The sequence below is a fragment of the Phallusia mammillata genome, chromosome 5 (genome assembly GCF_965637545.1).
Source record: "Phallusia mammillata chromosome 5, kaPhaMamm4.hap1.1, whole genome shotgun sequence".
NCBI classification, from domain to species: Eukaryota; Metazoa; Chordata; class Ascidiacea; order Phlebobranchia; family Ascidiidae; genus Phallusia; species Phallusia mammillata.
The window spans coordinates 14,585,458-14,602,236 of record NC_137256.1 but is presented as its reverse complement, the minus strand read 5'-3'; the positions used below and the strand labels follow the sequence as shown (position 1 = coordinate 14,602,236).

The 16,779-nt window shown below is 36.0% G+C and overlaps 1 protein-coding gene across 3 annotated transcripts in view; it reads right to left on the bottom strand.

Annotated features, from left to right (window-relative positions):
* The window catches only part of LOC145230111 (vitamin D3 receptor-like), a 41,537-nt gene that overhangs the window by 12,282 nt on the left and 12,476 nt on the right, over window positions 1–16,779 (bottom strand). For all 3 annotated transcript variants that reach the window (XM_080095486.1, XM_080095487.1, XM_080095488.1), the window contains exons 3-8: window positions 14,306–14,439; window positions 12,324–12,465; window positions 9,976–10,099; window positions 6,901–7,030; window positions 5,424–5,485; window positions 4,890–4,966 (exon numbers count right to left, since the gene is read on the bottom strand). In XM_080095486.1, the coding sequence (XP_079951612.1) occupies window positions 4,890–4,966; window positions 5,424–5,485; window positions 6,901–7,030; window positions 9,976–10,099; window positions 12,324–12,465; window positions 14,306–14,439 (669 nt within the window). The remainder of the gene's footprint in view (window positions 1–4,889; window positions 4,967–5,423; window positions 5,486–6,900; window positions 7,031–9,975; window positions 10,100–12,323; window positions 12,466–14,305; window positions 14,440–16,779) is intronic.

Genomic DNA, 16,779 nt, shown 5'->3' with positions numbered 1-16,779 from the left:
ACCGTTACTGTTTCTGACGTCATAGGGCTGTTAACAAGCCCCTAACTGCCATGGCGCAAAAACGACCACCAAGAAACCCACCAACGAGCAACAAACAAGTTGCCCTTGTAACACTATTGCTCCAAAGAAATCTTTCGTTTGTGGTGCCCAGTACCATACAAATACGTTTTACAGTTTAGGGGCTTGTGGGGTAAATGTTAGGACTACAGGGTTGAACACAACAATTGACACCTATAAATGGCATACTATACAAGAAATCCAAATTTCAGCCAATTCTGACACTGTTTAAAAACTCACCCATTTTAGGGGGCTAGCGGGGTAAATACTGGGGTTATCAACAAAAACAAAGTGGGATGCACATCTACATGAATATATCTACCATCTGTGTAAATTTCAGCCAAATCCATCAAACATTTGATGGAAAAACGAGTCGGACAAACTTTGGGTAAAAACACCCATTTTAGGGGGCGAGCGGGGTAAATACTGGGGTTATCAACAAAAACAAAGTGGGATGCACATCTACATAACTATATCTCCCATTTGTGTAAATTTCAGCCAAATCCATCAAACATTTGATGGAAAAACGAGTCAGACAAACTTCTGGAAGAAAAAAAAGAAGAAAACAAAACAAAAACAATTCGAGTAAAATCAATATGTGTCCCCTTCAGGGAAGGGGACCCATAATAAATGTTTGAATGTTTGAAATAATATTAATTTTGGAAACACGTTGTTGGGACTTTGTTATTAGTTTAGCAATAGTAAAAAAAATGTTTCTTTTAGTTGGTGCTGCTTTATACCATCTGACTTAACCATTTATTAAAACACATTTGCATTGTACGCAATAATGGCCGAACAAACACTGGCAAACAATTATGTGTTTGGCGTCATAAACAATTAAGGCACTAACCCAAACAGGTTTTTTGGAGCGTTTTTTTCTTAAGATTTTATGATGTTTCCTACGATACCACAACTAACAAACCAAAATATCCACAGTGGCCGCCACCGTGCTTTACACACCCAAGGTGGTGGCGCCCTACTCAGTGCCTATGATGCCAACATTGACACACACCAAGATTAAAAATGAAACAAACAAGACCATTTTATGAAGGAAACTTTTAAATTCATGCTGACAGCATAAAAAACATGTGAAACATATTTTGCTAAGGTAGCCATTAGGAATAAGGTAGCTAAGGTAGCCATTAGGACCATTAAGTCTATTCAAAACAAATGGCAGATTAATATCTACTAGCTGTGAAACCAAAATGACATCACTTTGTGATTTATAAATACATTTAAATTGTTGCAGCACATAAGTCATTTTAATTCAGTTCATTTCCAGAGAACTTGGTATTTGAAGGGTGGCTTCCATTGTATGTACAGTGTTACTCATTTTGAAGTGTACATATTCACTTTGTCATTTTACATTGGCAACACTTTTTACAGCATTATTTGCATTTTACAAAATAGGCAAAAAGTTAGTTCTTTATCAGTTAAATATCTGTTCACATTTCTTCCAGTTCTGAAATTTATAAGTTGAAACACAACAGTCCGCACCACTAACTGGTATATTATAATCCAATTTATACAAAACAACAAACCACAAAGACCTAGTGCTGTAAATTGTCCCTAATGGCCGCAAAACACCAGAGGTCTATTGAGCACTAAGTAATTAAGGTTGAAAAAAAGTCCATTTGGATCAATCCAATTGTTTTCATATTATGCCACTAAAAATGCTTGATTTGTGTACATGAACAAATAAAAAAAATTGTGGGACAAGCAAGGTCAGTAGGTCCAAACGAAATTGTGGGACAAGCAAGGTCAGACTAGAAGGGTGGCTTAGCACATATTGCCCTTGCATATACACTATAACCTATTTTAAAACATAAATATATTTCCTATGCTTATTTTGTATTGGGTCCCACATTAGCCATCGTCTTTTTTAACTTTAGTCGTTTCTGCAGGCAAAAACTCATGGGTCCCCACACATGCAAAGTTGTAAAAAATGCACTTCAAGAGATAACCATGAGAAAGTCGGGTGTTGTAAGGTAAAACACAGTGATCGGCACTGGGCTTAAATAATAATACTATGTAGAATACAAACTATAAAATTAGATTCACTCCAGATATTCTTTGAAGTATGTCCTATTTAACGTTTTAAAAAACTGAGCCATTTTAGGGGGCTAGTAGGGCAACTAATTGGGTTCGACACACAAACTAAAAAATATATAAAAACCACAACGACTTAATCAATAGTACTGCAAAATTTCAGCCCATGTTTAAAATTTCGACCACTAGAGGTGTTTTGAGCAACAACTGTTAATGTTTCTGACGTCATAGGGCTGTTAACAAGCCCCTAACTGCCATGGCGCAAAAACGTTCACCAAGCAACCCACCAACGAGCAACATACAACTGGTTGCCCTTGTAACACTATCGCTCAAAAGAAATCTTTCGTTTGTGGTGCCCAGTAACATACAAATACGTTTTACACTTTAGGGGCTTGTGGGGTAAATGTTAGGACTACAGGATTGCACGCAACAATTGACACCTATAAATGGCATACTATACAAGAAATCCAATTTTCAGCTAATTCTGACACTGTATAAAAACTCACTCATTTTAGGGGGCTAGCGGGGTAAATACTGGAGTTATCAACAAAACAAAGTGGGATGCACATCTACATAACTATATCTACCATCTGTGTAAATTTCAGCCAAATCCATCAAACATTTGATGGAAAAATGAGTCGGACCAACTTCGGGGTAAAAACACCCATTTTAGGGGGCGAGCGGGGTAAATACTGGGGTTATCAACAAAAACAAAATGGGATGCACATCGACATAACTACATCTACCATTTGTGTAAATTTCAGCCAAATCCATCAAACATTTGATGGAAAAACGAGTCGGACAAACTTCAGGGGAAAAATACTCATTTTAGGGGGCTAACGGGGTAAATACTGGGGTTATCAACAAAAACAAAGTGGGATGCACATCTACATAACTACATCTACCATCTGTGTAAATTTCATCCAAATCCATCAAACATTTGATGGAAAAACAAGTCGGACAAACTTTGGGGAGAAAAAAAAATGAAATAAAAAAAAAGAAAAAAAAAGAAATAAAAAAAAAACAATTTGAGTAAAATCAATATGTGTCCCCTTCAGGGAAAGGGACCCATAATAATTAAGACCCATTGTCATATCCCTCATTGTTAAAGAAAAACTGCTAAATACAAGAAAGGTGGCTTATGAAAAATTAGTAGAAAGCATTAACCCTTCGGAAAAAATTTTGGTCCAACTCCTTTTTACATTATTATTATGTTGCGCAAAAAACTCATCAATGACCTTTCACATCAGTTTTGTGTGTTTGTCAGTTTTGTTCAACTTAAATTTACGATCTTTAACTTTAGATCACTGCCTATAAGATGCATCAAGAAAAGAAAAATTAAAACTAGAAGGGTGGCTTAGCACATATTGCCCTTGCATATACACTATAACCTATTTTAAAACATAAATATATTTCCTATGCTTATTTTGTATTGGGTCCCATATTAGCCATCTTCTTTTATTACTTTAGTCGTTTCTGCAGGCAAAAACTCATGGGTCCCCACACATGCAAAGTTGAAAATAATGTAATTCAAGAGATAACCATGAGAAAGTCGAGTGTTGTAAGGTAAAACACAGTGATCGGCACTGGGCTTAAATAATAATACTATGTAGAATACAAACTATAAAATTAGATTCACCCCAGATATTGTTTGAAGTATGTCCTATTTAACGTTTTAAAAAACTGACCGATTTTAGGGGGCTAGTAGGGTAACTAATTGGGTTCGACACAGAAACTAAAAAATATATAAAAACCACAATGACTCAGTCAATAGTACTGCAAAATTTCAGCCCAATCCGCCAATGTTTAAAATTTCGACCACTAGAGGTGTTTTGAGCAACAACCGTTAATGTTTCTGACGTCATAAGGCTGTTAACAAGCCCCTAACTGCCATGGCGCAAAAACGACCACCAAGCAACCCACCAACGAGCAACATACAACTGGTTGCCCTTGTAACACTATTGCTCCTAAGAAATCTTTCGTTTGTGGTGCCCAGTAACATACAAACTTTAGGGGCTTGTGGGGTAAATGTTAGGACTACACACCTATAAATGGCATACTATACAAGAAATCCAAATTTCAGCCAATTCTGACACTGTTTAAAAACTCACCCATTTTAGGGGGCTAGTGGGGTAAATACTGGGGTTATCAACAAAAACAAAGTGGGATGCACATCTACATGAATATATCTACCATCTGTGTAAATTTCAGCCAAATCCATCAAACATTTGATGGAAAAACGAGTCGGACAAACTTTGGGTAAAAAGACCCATTTTAGGGGGCGAGCGGGGTAAATACTGGGGTTATCAACAAAAACAAAGTGGGATGCACATCTACATAACTATATCTACCATTTGTGTAAATTTCAGCCAAATCCATCAAACATTTGATGGAAAAACGAGTCGGACAAACTTCGGGGGAAAAATACCCATTTTAGGGGGCTAGCGGGGTAAATACTGGGGTTATTAACAAAAACAAAGTGGGATGCACATCTACATAACTATATCTACCATCTGTGTAAATTTCAGCCAAATCCATCAAACATTTGATAGAAAAACAAGTCGGACAAACTTTGGGAAGAAAAAACAAGAAAAAACAAGAAAAAACAAACAAACAATTCGAGTAAAATCAATATGTGTCCCCTTCAGGGAAGGGGACCCATAAAAACTGGTATCTTGACCAAACAGGTAAACAGCTTTACACAAAAAAGAAATATAACTGGCACAATCAGATCAAAGCTGCAAATATTTCTGCAATACACCACAATGGGGAACAAAACAAACCTGTTTTCCAAATCACTATCAATTTGGGAAGTTGCATTTCCATGAAGTGAGCTGAAAACACGCGACATGTCAGAAACCTAAAAAAATTACCAATTTAGCTTAATTTGCATTAAAGAAAGGTTTGGTTTAATTTTCTATGGTGCAAAATTTGGCTTACTAAGGGAATTTGCTTAAAAGACACTTTTCCACTTTTAGTGGAAAACCTCACCAAAAAGATGGCACTTTTTTATCCATGTGTTTAGCACAATCACTCCTAGATTTTCAGCAACCACTGCCACAGTTAAACAATGTTTTAAATAATTGTCATTTAAAGTTGTAACTGCAAACTTTTTTTTTGCATATTTTAATGTTACATACATGTGTTTCTATATTCTGCCGCACACATGTTTTATGATTTTACACACTAATTTGGGTTTCCTACGAATTTCAAACATATTTGCTTCTGCAAACAAAAACTTAGCCCCGGACATGTGTTTGACAGTATGTACAACCTTCACAAAAAAACCTAATAATATTTCTCATAACATTTGATACCTTATCATCTGAAGAATTTGAATCCTCCGAAGCCTCACATGTTTGGACATTATGCTGTACATCTGCAAAACATATATATTTTTTTCTACATGTGGCCTAAATTGTACCTTTCTTTGCCTAACAATGTTCCACTTGCTTTGAAAATTCGCATTATTGCATGGATGTTCAGTCAATAGATCAGTGACTTTCAATGTGTGTGCTGCAGCACTCTGGTGCCTCCACAATATTTTAGTATTTAATTTTACATTTTCTGTGTATTTGTGCCTGAAAGCTGTACTTGAGACACAGAAGGCTTAATAATTTTCCTGTTATGTTGCTGACTTTGTGTATTTTTTGTTATATCATACAATTACGCCACAAAAATAGTGCCAGTATAACTTTTCTTTGGTGTAGTTCTGAATTTTTTGTAAAAGGGTGCTGCAGTTCAAAAAAGTTGAAAAACAGTTGAATATATTATACAAAACAAAGAATGAAGATACCTTTATCGATAGAAGGAAAGATTAGTTAATTTCCAAATGCAAAAAGTAGAAAAGTAGCTTTTCTGTATACTTACTGAATATAGACAATAACCTTTCACCTGTTTTATAACAGTTTTATTAGCGACCTTTTTAATGACCAGGCTACAGGGTTTCTAGGCAAAATCAATTACACACCAGAAAGGAAGCATTCCAAAATACTTGCCATTTATGTATCCTAAATGCTAATTAAATACATACACCATTGGTCAAACATACAAGAGAAGTACATTTACCCCTTTCAGACATTTTATCATTATATTTAACCACAGTTTTTCACATTTACAAAAAAATGAAAGCTGTAAAATAGGCAACCTTGTGTCAAAGCTGAAAACGCATGTGCTATCTGTGGTAAACTTATAACCACAAAAACTAAAAGTAGTAAAATCAACAATAACTGCAACATATGTCACACAAAATCAACTTTATTCAAAACAGTGAGAAAATTGCCCGATTGCACTCATATTCATCCATGAGGCAAACTTCTTAAGACATATTTTCGGGTAAAAGTGGAAAAGTTGATAAACCCAACCAGAAGTAAGATCCTATATTTTCACCAAAAGAACCCACAAACTTTCGTAAAACTATTAAATTGAATGGAAATAGAACTCATAAGCAGCAAAAAAAAATATTTTTAAAAGAATGTGTTGACATAAAAACAAATATTTTAAGGCAAATAGGGAAAGTGGGTAAATCTGAAAGGTATCAAATGACTTTCTACATTTTGGACCTCACTAATCAATAATGCATGAAATGTTATTTATTTTAGGAAGCATGGGCATTTGTAAAATTTTACATTTTGGAATTCTGTGGGTTAACCTACAAATTGAACAAACTCTTTTTCAGGCAGATCAAAGCAACAGCTTTGGGTTAGCCAGCAAAAAAGAAGAAGAAAAAAACCATACATCAAATAGGACTAAAACTTATACACAGAAATTATAAAATAAAAAACTTTATGTAACCTGCTGGATCTGTAGGTCTTTGGGATCTAACATTCATGCTGGATTTTACATCTCCTGGATTGGAGAGTGATGCAACAAGCCAAGCTAATGTACTGGATGAAGTATGTTGGCTCCCTGGTGACTTTACTTGCTTAAAGTAAAAAAAAATATTGCTTGTCACCTACACATGTTTAAAGTTGAACTAGAAAGGGGGCTTTCCTATACATTGACTGTTTATGTTCTATTTTCTGATTAACTATTAACATGATTTGACCAAATAACATGTATATTTGTTTTTGGTAGAAAATACCAATGAGTCCCCAAACAGTATAAGCACAATAGTAACTGCATTAATAGGAACATTTTTAGATTCCTAAGGACAAATCAGCAGGAAGCAGCAACTTAAAAGTTTTCGTCAATACACTTTTATTATCATTTTAGTAAAAAAAGAACATACATGTTGACCTGCAGTAGCCTCACGCAGTATGATATTTAGATTTTCAGCAGCTGGCATTTAATCCTTTAGTTCCACAACAACATTTTACCCAAATTTTACACAACCCAATTATTGTTTCTTGAGTTTATTTCATTTCAAAATTGGAAAGCCACATTGCAAGTATAGCCCTTTTCGTTGGTAAGTATAGTAAAAAAAATTGTTGCGGCCTACTGGTGAACCGCTTGTGTCACCTGGGGTTTAACTTTGGATAACTAGCTATTATGTGTGTAAATTCGAATCAGTTTAAAGCACTCTTTATTGACCAAACATTTGGAACAAACAAGCCTAAGACCAAAAAATATGTGTACCGTTCAGGTAAAAATAACTTGCTATTCTACAATAATCCATAAAAACGCTATTCTGGAAAGACTGTTGCGAATCCACAGCACCAAATGCAACCCTGCATCATTTTTGACTGGATGATTGTTTTTAAATAAAAATAGAAAAAGAATAAAAACATAGGCAACCTGTTGCAATTATCACAAAATAAACATAGTCAATGTGGTGTAACAAATAATTGTCACATGCTAATCGCCAAGTATGCCTCATGACCTTCATTATGGTGTTTTTAGCAATCATTAACCTGACACTCATGACTAATTGGCTGTTTTTTTGCAACCAGTAAATAACTGGACACCCCAGCTAAACATTTTCATTTAACAGAAACTGTGCCATATTTATGCACCATTCATTATAATTGTAAGGGATATATATTTGATGGATACATTCAGTATGGTACCAATACTTTTGTGGCCTGTTATAACATCATTGTTTTTGCAAGCAAAAACTAATGGGTCCCCACACACACATATATGTGAATTTGTAACAGGATGAATGGCGCATGCATATGCTAGGTAAGAATTTGAATTGCACATATGACAATTGTCGTATTAAAGAAATATTTATAAACTTTTGTTTTGTAACAATCACCGCCCTTTGTCGAATTATGATTTTTAATCCGCACATTGGGTTCCCTGGTGCCGTTAAGTTTCTACATACCAACAATACGATTGCTTAGCTGGGCTTTTTATGTCCAAAACCTGTTCTGAAACAGTTTTATTAACGCTTTCAGTTTGAGAAGTCATGTTTCACAGGTGTAACAAATCGTGCTGGTTGTCACTCTGAGTTTCGAAACACGAATAAGTTGACCTACATTAACGTTTACAGCGCAATATAACTAACATCGTAACATCTTAATTCCAACCAGTGAGATAATGGTCAAGTGAAGACTGCGTTCATGCATGAAGCAGAGGCATTTTTTTCTATGCGCCACTATCATCAATCACTCCCATTGCGGCAGCTGTGCACTGAGCGACAGGCAAATACGGTCATGATGTCATACACATCGCCTGTCCCTGCCATGACCCCGCAGCGTTAACGTATACAGTGCAATACCACTAACATCGTATCATCTTAAGTCCAACCAGTAAGAAAAAAGTCAAGTGATGACTGCGTTCATGCGTGAAGCAGAGGCATTTTTTCCATGCGCCTCTATCATCAATCACTCCCATTGCGTCAGCTGTGCACTGAGCGAGCACAAATTTGACAAAATACAGCATGTAAAAACATATTTTTACTATTACTGAGCCGATTGCACTGAAATTTTTAACAGCCAACAAGGAGCACCCTATCCACAGCTGTTAAAAATTTCAGCAAGTTAAGTCTTGTATTTCTGATCTCATTAACATGTGAACAAACAAACAAATATTTGAGGGTAAAGGGGTGAAAATGAATATATACAACTTCAAGTTACAAAACACTTTAAAATACGCTGCAATGTACCAATCAAAAAAGTATGAAACTCCAGAATCATCTGCTTTAGCAAGTATAGCCGTTTTAAAAATTTCACGTTTTGGGGGGCTGTGGGTGAACCGAGAGATCAAATGGGGTCAAAATTCACATGGACCATCTTTAGACCAATATCTATAATGTGTGTAAATTTAAAAAAGTTTGAACCATTCTTTCTTGATCAAAATGTGGGAACAAATCCGCGTTAAAAATTTCACGTTTTGGGGGGCTTTGGGTGAACTGAGGGATTAAATGGGGTCAAAATTCAAATGGACCATCTTTAGACCAATATCTATAATGTGTGTAAATTTAAAAAAGTTTGAACCATTCTTTCTTGACCAAAACGTGGGAACAAATCCGCGTTAAAAATTTCACGTTTTAGGGGGTTGTGGGTGAACTGAGGGATCAAATGGGGTCAAAATTCACATGGACCATTTTTAGACCAATATCTATAATGTGTGTAAATTTGAAAAAGTTTGAACCATTCTTTGTTGACCAAAACGTGGGAACAAATCCGCGTTAGACGAAAAAAAAGAAAAATAGACAAAAACAATATGTGTCCCCTTCAGGGAAGGGGACCCATAATTATCAATATACCCAGCAAAGATCCAAAGGATTCGATATTTTACTTAAAACATCCCTATTGTTACCAAAACAAGGTCCCGATGTAGATTATGAATGTTTAATGATGATAAATTAGCAATATAAGCTTCAAGCATCCTTAAATTTAGGGTTTATGTACAGTAATTTTCCCTCAAAAATAAGTACAATGTCACATTGTTGAGTTATCAAGTAACAAGGGTAAAACAAACCTCCCGCCCTCGAAAAGTGTCAAACTCTTTGTATCCAAAGTCATAGCTTTCTTGGTGTCCTTTAAGCAATGTTTGTATGAATTCTTTGTCATCATCTGTCATAGCTTGTGGTTGTTCAGCACCTCTGCAAAGTAATTACGAGTTTCATTCAGCGCAAAAAACATATTGTGGCTTTCCTATATATTGCCAACACCTAGGGATGTTCAAAGTAGAATAACTGGGTATTCTAGAATAATTGTTTTGAATCTAGAATATCGAATCCAATTCTTATATAATTTTTGACTGCAATCAAAAATCTTGACAACAATCAAAAAAGACCAGTTTAATACATAATAAAATCTATTTTTGATTTAAAATGTAAAAACGAACCAACCAAAACAAAAGAAAACATTGGGAAAAAAACTTGCACAACTGTATTAAAACAAAATGCCCCAAAATCCAAAAAAGAGAGAAGAGTTGGCACAACGTTTAGCAAAATTAAAAATTAATTATACAAATTTTTGTGGTTTGTATTGCCTTTAGTAGGATGAACTATATAGTGAGCATGCTGAGGCAATTTGATTTGTCTGGAGGACTGACACAGACTCCCCGTGTACAAATATATAATGTTTGTTAATTTAAAACAACTGCAAAAACAGGCACCCTAGCAAACAAAGTTGGGACATTGGTGATCAATTTTCAAATCCCATTTAAACTACCTGCGATTTTGCAACACAAAACTTGAACTTTGCAGCTTTTACTCTTTTTACTCTACATTTTTATGTTTGTATGGGGTTAAGAAATGACCGAAACATCGTATCTTTGGGAATTTATTTCACTGTTTTTGCGATATTTACAGACAATACCATGCTTCCAATCGCTACCTTACGTCATGACCGTTAAATGTTTTTTGTTGTCAAGTCGGAAAACAATTAACGCCAGTAACACGTTGCAAAGTGCATGTCACAAACGTCTTCATGTGATTAAATGCGTAACAATAGGCGTCACGTGCTAATCTCTAAATTTGCCTCCAATACACCAAAGTCGTTATGGCGTTGTTATAGCGCCGCGCCTACAGACTTGATGCCGACGAGTCCTTCGTCATCTTTAGGGACCGACGCAATGACCGGGCGTCAATGTATTATATGTAATGCACGTGTTTACACTTTTACCAACTTTTCTTTACGTATCCAGTCAGAACCTTACATCTGCATGGCTCTTGTCCTAAGACAACTGCCCTTCATTGCATGCTTCGACTTAACCATAGCCCACTCAATATCAATCCCAGGCACTTTCGCCCTTGTGCATGTCAGGCCGTAGAAACCACGCAACATTTGTTTCTCAATTGTCCACTATTGATTCGTTCTCGCACAATTTTGTTTTCTACTGTTTCGAATATTCTGACAGAAAACGCTAAGTTTAACGCTTCATTTCTTTCCAATCTTTCTCCTGGTGCAATTATTCGTTTCATGCTATTTGGTCATCCTGATTTAACAGACGCCCACACACTGTCATTATTCCATGCCGTTCACAAATATCTGCTTTTCCTCTTTTGTTTACTATTATTATCGACTACCCTTTATCTGAAAATATGTTTATTTCTCGTATGGTGACACGACAATAGACAGTTTTCAGTTTTCGGACTGTCGTCTGATTGTCGTAAAATAATAAATAAATACCAACGCTGAGAGCACATGTTTATATCGGTTCCAATTACCCGATATAAACGGCAAAAAAGGATTTGAATCTGACTGGATTCGAATCCAAAGGATTCAATTATCTACTTTGAACATCCCTACCAACACCGGTTGGGAAGCGCTGATTTAACATTTTCTCTATACACCATCTGATCTACACAGACATGTCAGTGCAATTAAGTAACCGTATTAAAATGATGCACAAGTCAATTCAGTCACAAAATCCTGATAGTTTTAAAGCATTGGCGAATTGGCACAGTTGCAGAATGGGTATGTAGTCCTGCAGTAGTTGTTTATTGCAAACAAGATGGTGTAGCAACCTCACTACCACATGCTATTTGCCTTTTTCTTTTGATCGCATTTGCCTGTTTATAAACCCTGGTTTCACCTTTCTAACATGACGCCGCTGCTCAATAAAGCTTCGACCACTTTAATACTGGGGTTAACAAGTCAAACGAAGCAGATGGCATATCTGCATAACTGTATCTACATTCAGTAAAAGTTTCATCCAAATCCACCAAAGATTTCATGCCAAAAGTGCATGGACAAACTTCACCAGGGAAAAAAAACTGAAAGCAAGATGTGTCCCTTTCAGGGACCCATTATAAAGCACGAAACAACAATTTTAGCAAGATGGAAACCAAAGAAGAGCAAGTCAACAAACATATCTACATGGCAGCAAGCTGCTTCATTCTTTGTTCTTGTTCTTCCTTTTTTTGTTGTTGTTGTTCACGGCGCTTTTTTCTGTTTTCTTCAATTAATTCTCGCTTCTTGTGTACTTCTTCATCACTTAAAATTAAATGGGATTTCATTCCTGAAAAACATTAACAAAACTGTATAGACAAACCAGTTCATAGAAGTGGACTTAAACAATGGGTATGTTTAATCAGGCCGGTTTGGTGAATCTCAAACTGGTGCCTATCATTTGTTCAACTGTTATATGATAAGAAAACTTAAAGGTAACTTTCTTATGGATTTGCAATTTATTCAAACCACATCAACACACACTATTTGTTGTAGTTACAACAGATATAAATTTGTTACCTAAATTGATATGGTTTGCTTTCACTTTCTAGCATTTTACAAGATTGCTTCTCTGTCACACACATGTATTAGTGAATTGGCATTAATGAGCTGCAATTAGTTGAACTTTTGAAAGACACACAGGTAGAGCATGGAATGCATTTGTAGAACTTAAACCTAGTGTAAAATGTATCGTCCACTTTATTTTTCCATCATCAGCAAAAAAGAACACTTAGAAAATTACACATGGGATTTAATTTCAAAACTTACACGATTTTATTTAGTGATTATTATTGCCTTCAGTAGAAGGAACTATGTTGTAAGCATGCTGTGATAATTTAATTTGTTGATGGTAGAGGACTGACATAGACTCCGTAGTGTACTAATATATAACGTCTGTTAACCTAAAACAACTGCAAAAACAGGCACCCTAGCAAAGTTAAAACATTGGGTGATGTAAAGCTGGGACATTGGGTGATTTTAAATTTCAATTAAACTACCAGCGATTTTGCAACACAAAATGTAAACTTTGCAGCGTGTACAGCATTTTTATGTTTGTATGGGGTTAAAAAATGATGCAAACGTCATTTGTTATGGGATTCCATCACGTTTTTTGCGATATTAACAGACAATCCCATGCTTCCAATCGCTGCCTAACGCCATGACCGTTAAATTTTTGTTGTGTCGAAAAAAAGTCGGAAACAATTAGATGCTGGTAAGACGTTGCAAAAAGTCGCCGGTATGTCATTTAATGGCATAAGCATAATCACGTGATCAGATGCGTAACAAGTGCGCTAATCGTTAATTGTGCCTCCAACGCACAACCGTCGTTATGGCGTTGTTATAGCGACTCGCGACTTGGCGTTATAACGTTGTATAGCGCTCACTGATTTGACGAGACGAGTCACTTGCCGTCTTTGCAACTGGTACAATGACCGGGCGTCGACATAAAAGCGTAACACATGTGTTTACATTTTTGCCAACGACGAGAGCACACATTTATATCGGTTCCAATTACCCGATATAAACGGCAAAAATGGATTTGAATCTAACTGGATTCGTTATTCTACTTTGAACATCCCTATTTCAGTGTAACGCTAAACATTCGGCCCGCTGTGGCCCTCCAAGAGTTTTTGTGCGTCCTGCGAAGTCACTTTAGATTGTTTAGAAGTTATGTATTTTACTCAGGTGGAACACCCTGTCAGACCAGTGAGTTTACATAATCTGATCATTTTCTGTTAGTGGTATATGCATCTCTTTAATATAATGATCAAATTAGCCCATCTTTAGGAACAGTAATTGCAATTCTTGTGTCATTGTTTTCACACCAAGCAGTAAAGCATGATTGGTTCTTTTATTTGCTACACTGTATACCTGTTTGTTATTTATTACAATATTGTTTTTTAATGTAGTTAATAGCATTAATGAACATTTTACTTTTTAATCACAGAATATTTTGTTGTCATGTTACACTGCAAATGTTACAATAGTGCGCCCTTGACTTACTTAAAAGTATGTTTTTGGCCCCTAAAGTTGTTTGAGTTTGACACCCTTGTACTACACGACCAATTATTATGTCACATGGAAACTAATACTGTTTTGTGACCCTGTAAAAAGAGAAAAATTCTTACCTGCATCTAAACAGGCTTCCAGTCGACATGCCTGGCAATGTCTTCTGTTTTTTTTATTGATGCCACAATTTTTTTCAAATGCACAAGTGAAATTTGCATTTTTTTTCATTGAACGACGAAAAAAGCCCTTGCACCTACAAAAAAACAACAACTATAAATTTATTGCTTTTGTACAGAGAAAACAAAGTAACAGGGTTTTGTTTAGATTGACTAAGTTTTCCGATTATCTGGATTCTCCATAAAGTACAAATTGTCATTAGAGTTGCTAATTTGTACTTTTTGAGCCAAAGTCGTCATCAAGCTCATCTAAAGAGATAGATAAATTTACTCTCTATTGCAGTGGTTCTCAAACTGTAGTACGCGTAGCGGTTCTCAAACTGGGGTCCGCGAAGCAGTTTTGCGGGGACCGCGATAAGGTTGCAGTACTTCTATAATCTTATTTGGCGTCAGTTTGTGCCACTGAATAAATTTAAATCAAAGTAGAATGTAGAACCGACTGTCTCCATTGCTAATCAATAGCATTTATTGCATTACTACTAACAAAAATGCAATAGTTCGTGCACAATCGTAATGTTTTTTTGTCTTGTCTGTGACGTCACAAGCTATCTTTGGATCATTGATATACGCAATTTTGCATAGTAGCTAAAATTCTGCAAATCAACCTTCGTTTTGCTAAGATGAACATAAATTCATAACTGGGATCAGCCCTGAAGCGTCTATGCAGACCAGCGATCATGGCACACTCATCTATAAATCACAGTACGCCAGGCCCATTGAAGGCGCCATACCGAATCAGCCGGTCACCAAGCATTCACCACCATATGGCAAGGCGTAGGCTAGAAAAATCTAGCCTGCGGTGGGATTCGTACCCACAACCCACGGCTGATTCGGTATGGCGCCTTCAATGGGCCTGGCGTACTGTGATTCGTTTTGCTAAAATACACATTCCACCTAAAGGACGCGAGCATTCGAAATAATGGCAAAGTGACTGTTTTGAAAAAAAAATATGAAAAAGTTTGAGAACCACTGCACTAGTGGTACGCCAGAACTTTTCAGGTGGTACGCGAGTAGATTTCTGTGATACCTAATTTAAGTCCTATTTAAAATGCACCTCAACTGACCCAACTATTTTAAAACATACGTATATATAAATACCCTACACTTATTTTACAATGGGTCCCATAATAACCAATATTTCCATACCCTTTGCACAAGCAAGCAGAAACTCATGGGTCCCCACACATACAAAGCTGTAAATAATGCATCTCCCGAGATAATAACCATTCAGTCGGGAGGTAAACATGTCGATTAACATTTTGCTTAATTATGCTATATGAGGTACAAACGATCCAAAATTTCGTTCAATTCAGTTACTGTTTGAAAAAATCACCTGAGGGTTTATGCAGTAACAGTAGGGCAGCAAGATAAACTTAACAAGCAACACAGCAAAATGAAATACTCTACAAACTGTCCAATTTTCATCTAATTTGGACATATTTGACAAATTGTACCTATTTTGGAGGTTAGGAGAGAAATGATGGGACTACAGTGTAAATCACATTAATCAATACCTAAAAATGTCCTGTCTAAAATTTCATCCAATTCAAACATTGTTTAAAAAGTTCACTCATTTTAAAGGGATTATGGGGTAACTGATAGGGTTACAGGGCAAAACTTAACAATTAACACCTGAAAATGACATATTCTAAACTGAGAAACGATCTAGTCCAGGGCTACTCAAACTTCTTGCTCTGCAACCCCAATTTAAAACAAAAATTCTACGCGACCCCTTGATGGGTATGATTTAAAAAAATACTTATATTTTATATATATATATACCATCTAATGGCGTTTAAAAAGCCTAAATTAATTTCTAACTTGATACACAGATTGACAGTCTTAGTTTTTATGACGTCATAATCAATATTGTGACGCTTGTGGCATCTGCTTTTCGCATTGTTTGCACACAATAGGCATAAAAAAGGTCTTTTTTTCTTTTTTTTCTTATTTTTTCTTCTACCCAAAGTTTGTCCGACTCGTTTTTCCATCAAATCCTTGATGGATTTGGATGAAATTTACACAGATGGTAGATGTAGTTATGTAGATGTGCATCCCACTTTGTTTTTGTTGATAACCCCAGTATTTACCCCGCTAGCCCCCTAAAATGGGTATTTTTTCCACGAAGTTGTCCGACTCATTTTTCCATCAAATGTTTGATGGATTTGGCTGAAATTTACACAGATGGTAGATGTAGTTATGTAGATGTGCATACCTCTTTGTTTTGTTGATAACCCCAGTATTTACCCCGCTTGCCCCCTAAAAGGGGTATTTGCCCCCAAAGTTTGTCCGACTCGTTTTGCCATCAAATGGTTGATGGATGTGGCTGAAACTTATACAGATGGTAGATGTAGTTATGTAGATGTGCATCCCACTTTGTTTTTGTTGATAACCCCAGTATTTACCCCGCTAGCCCT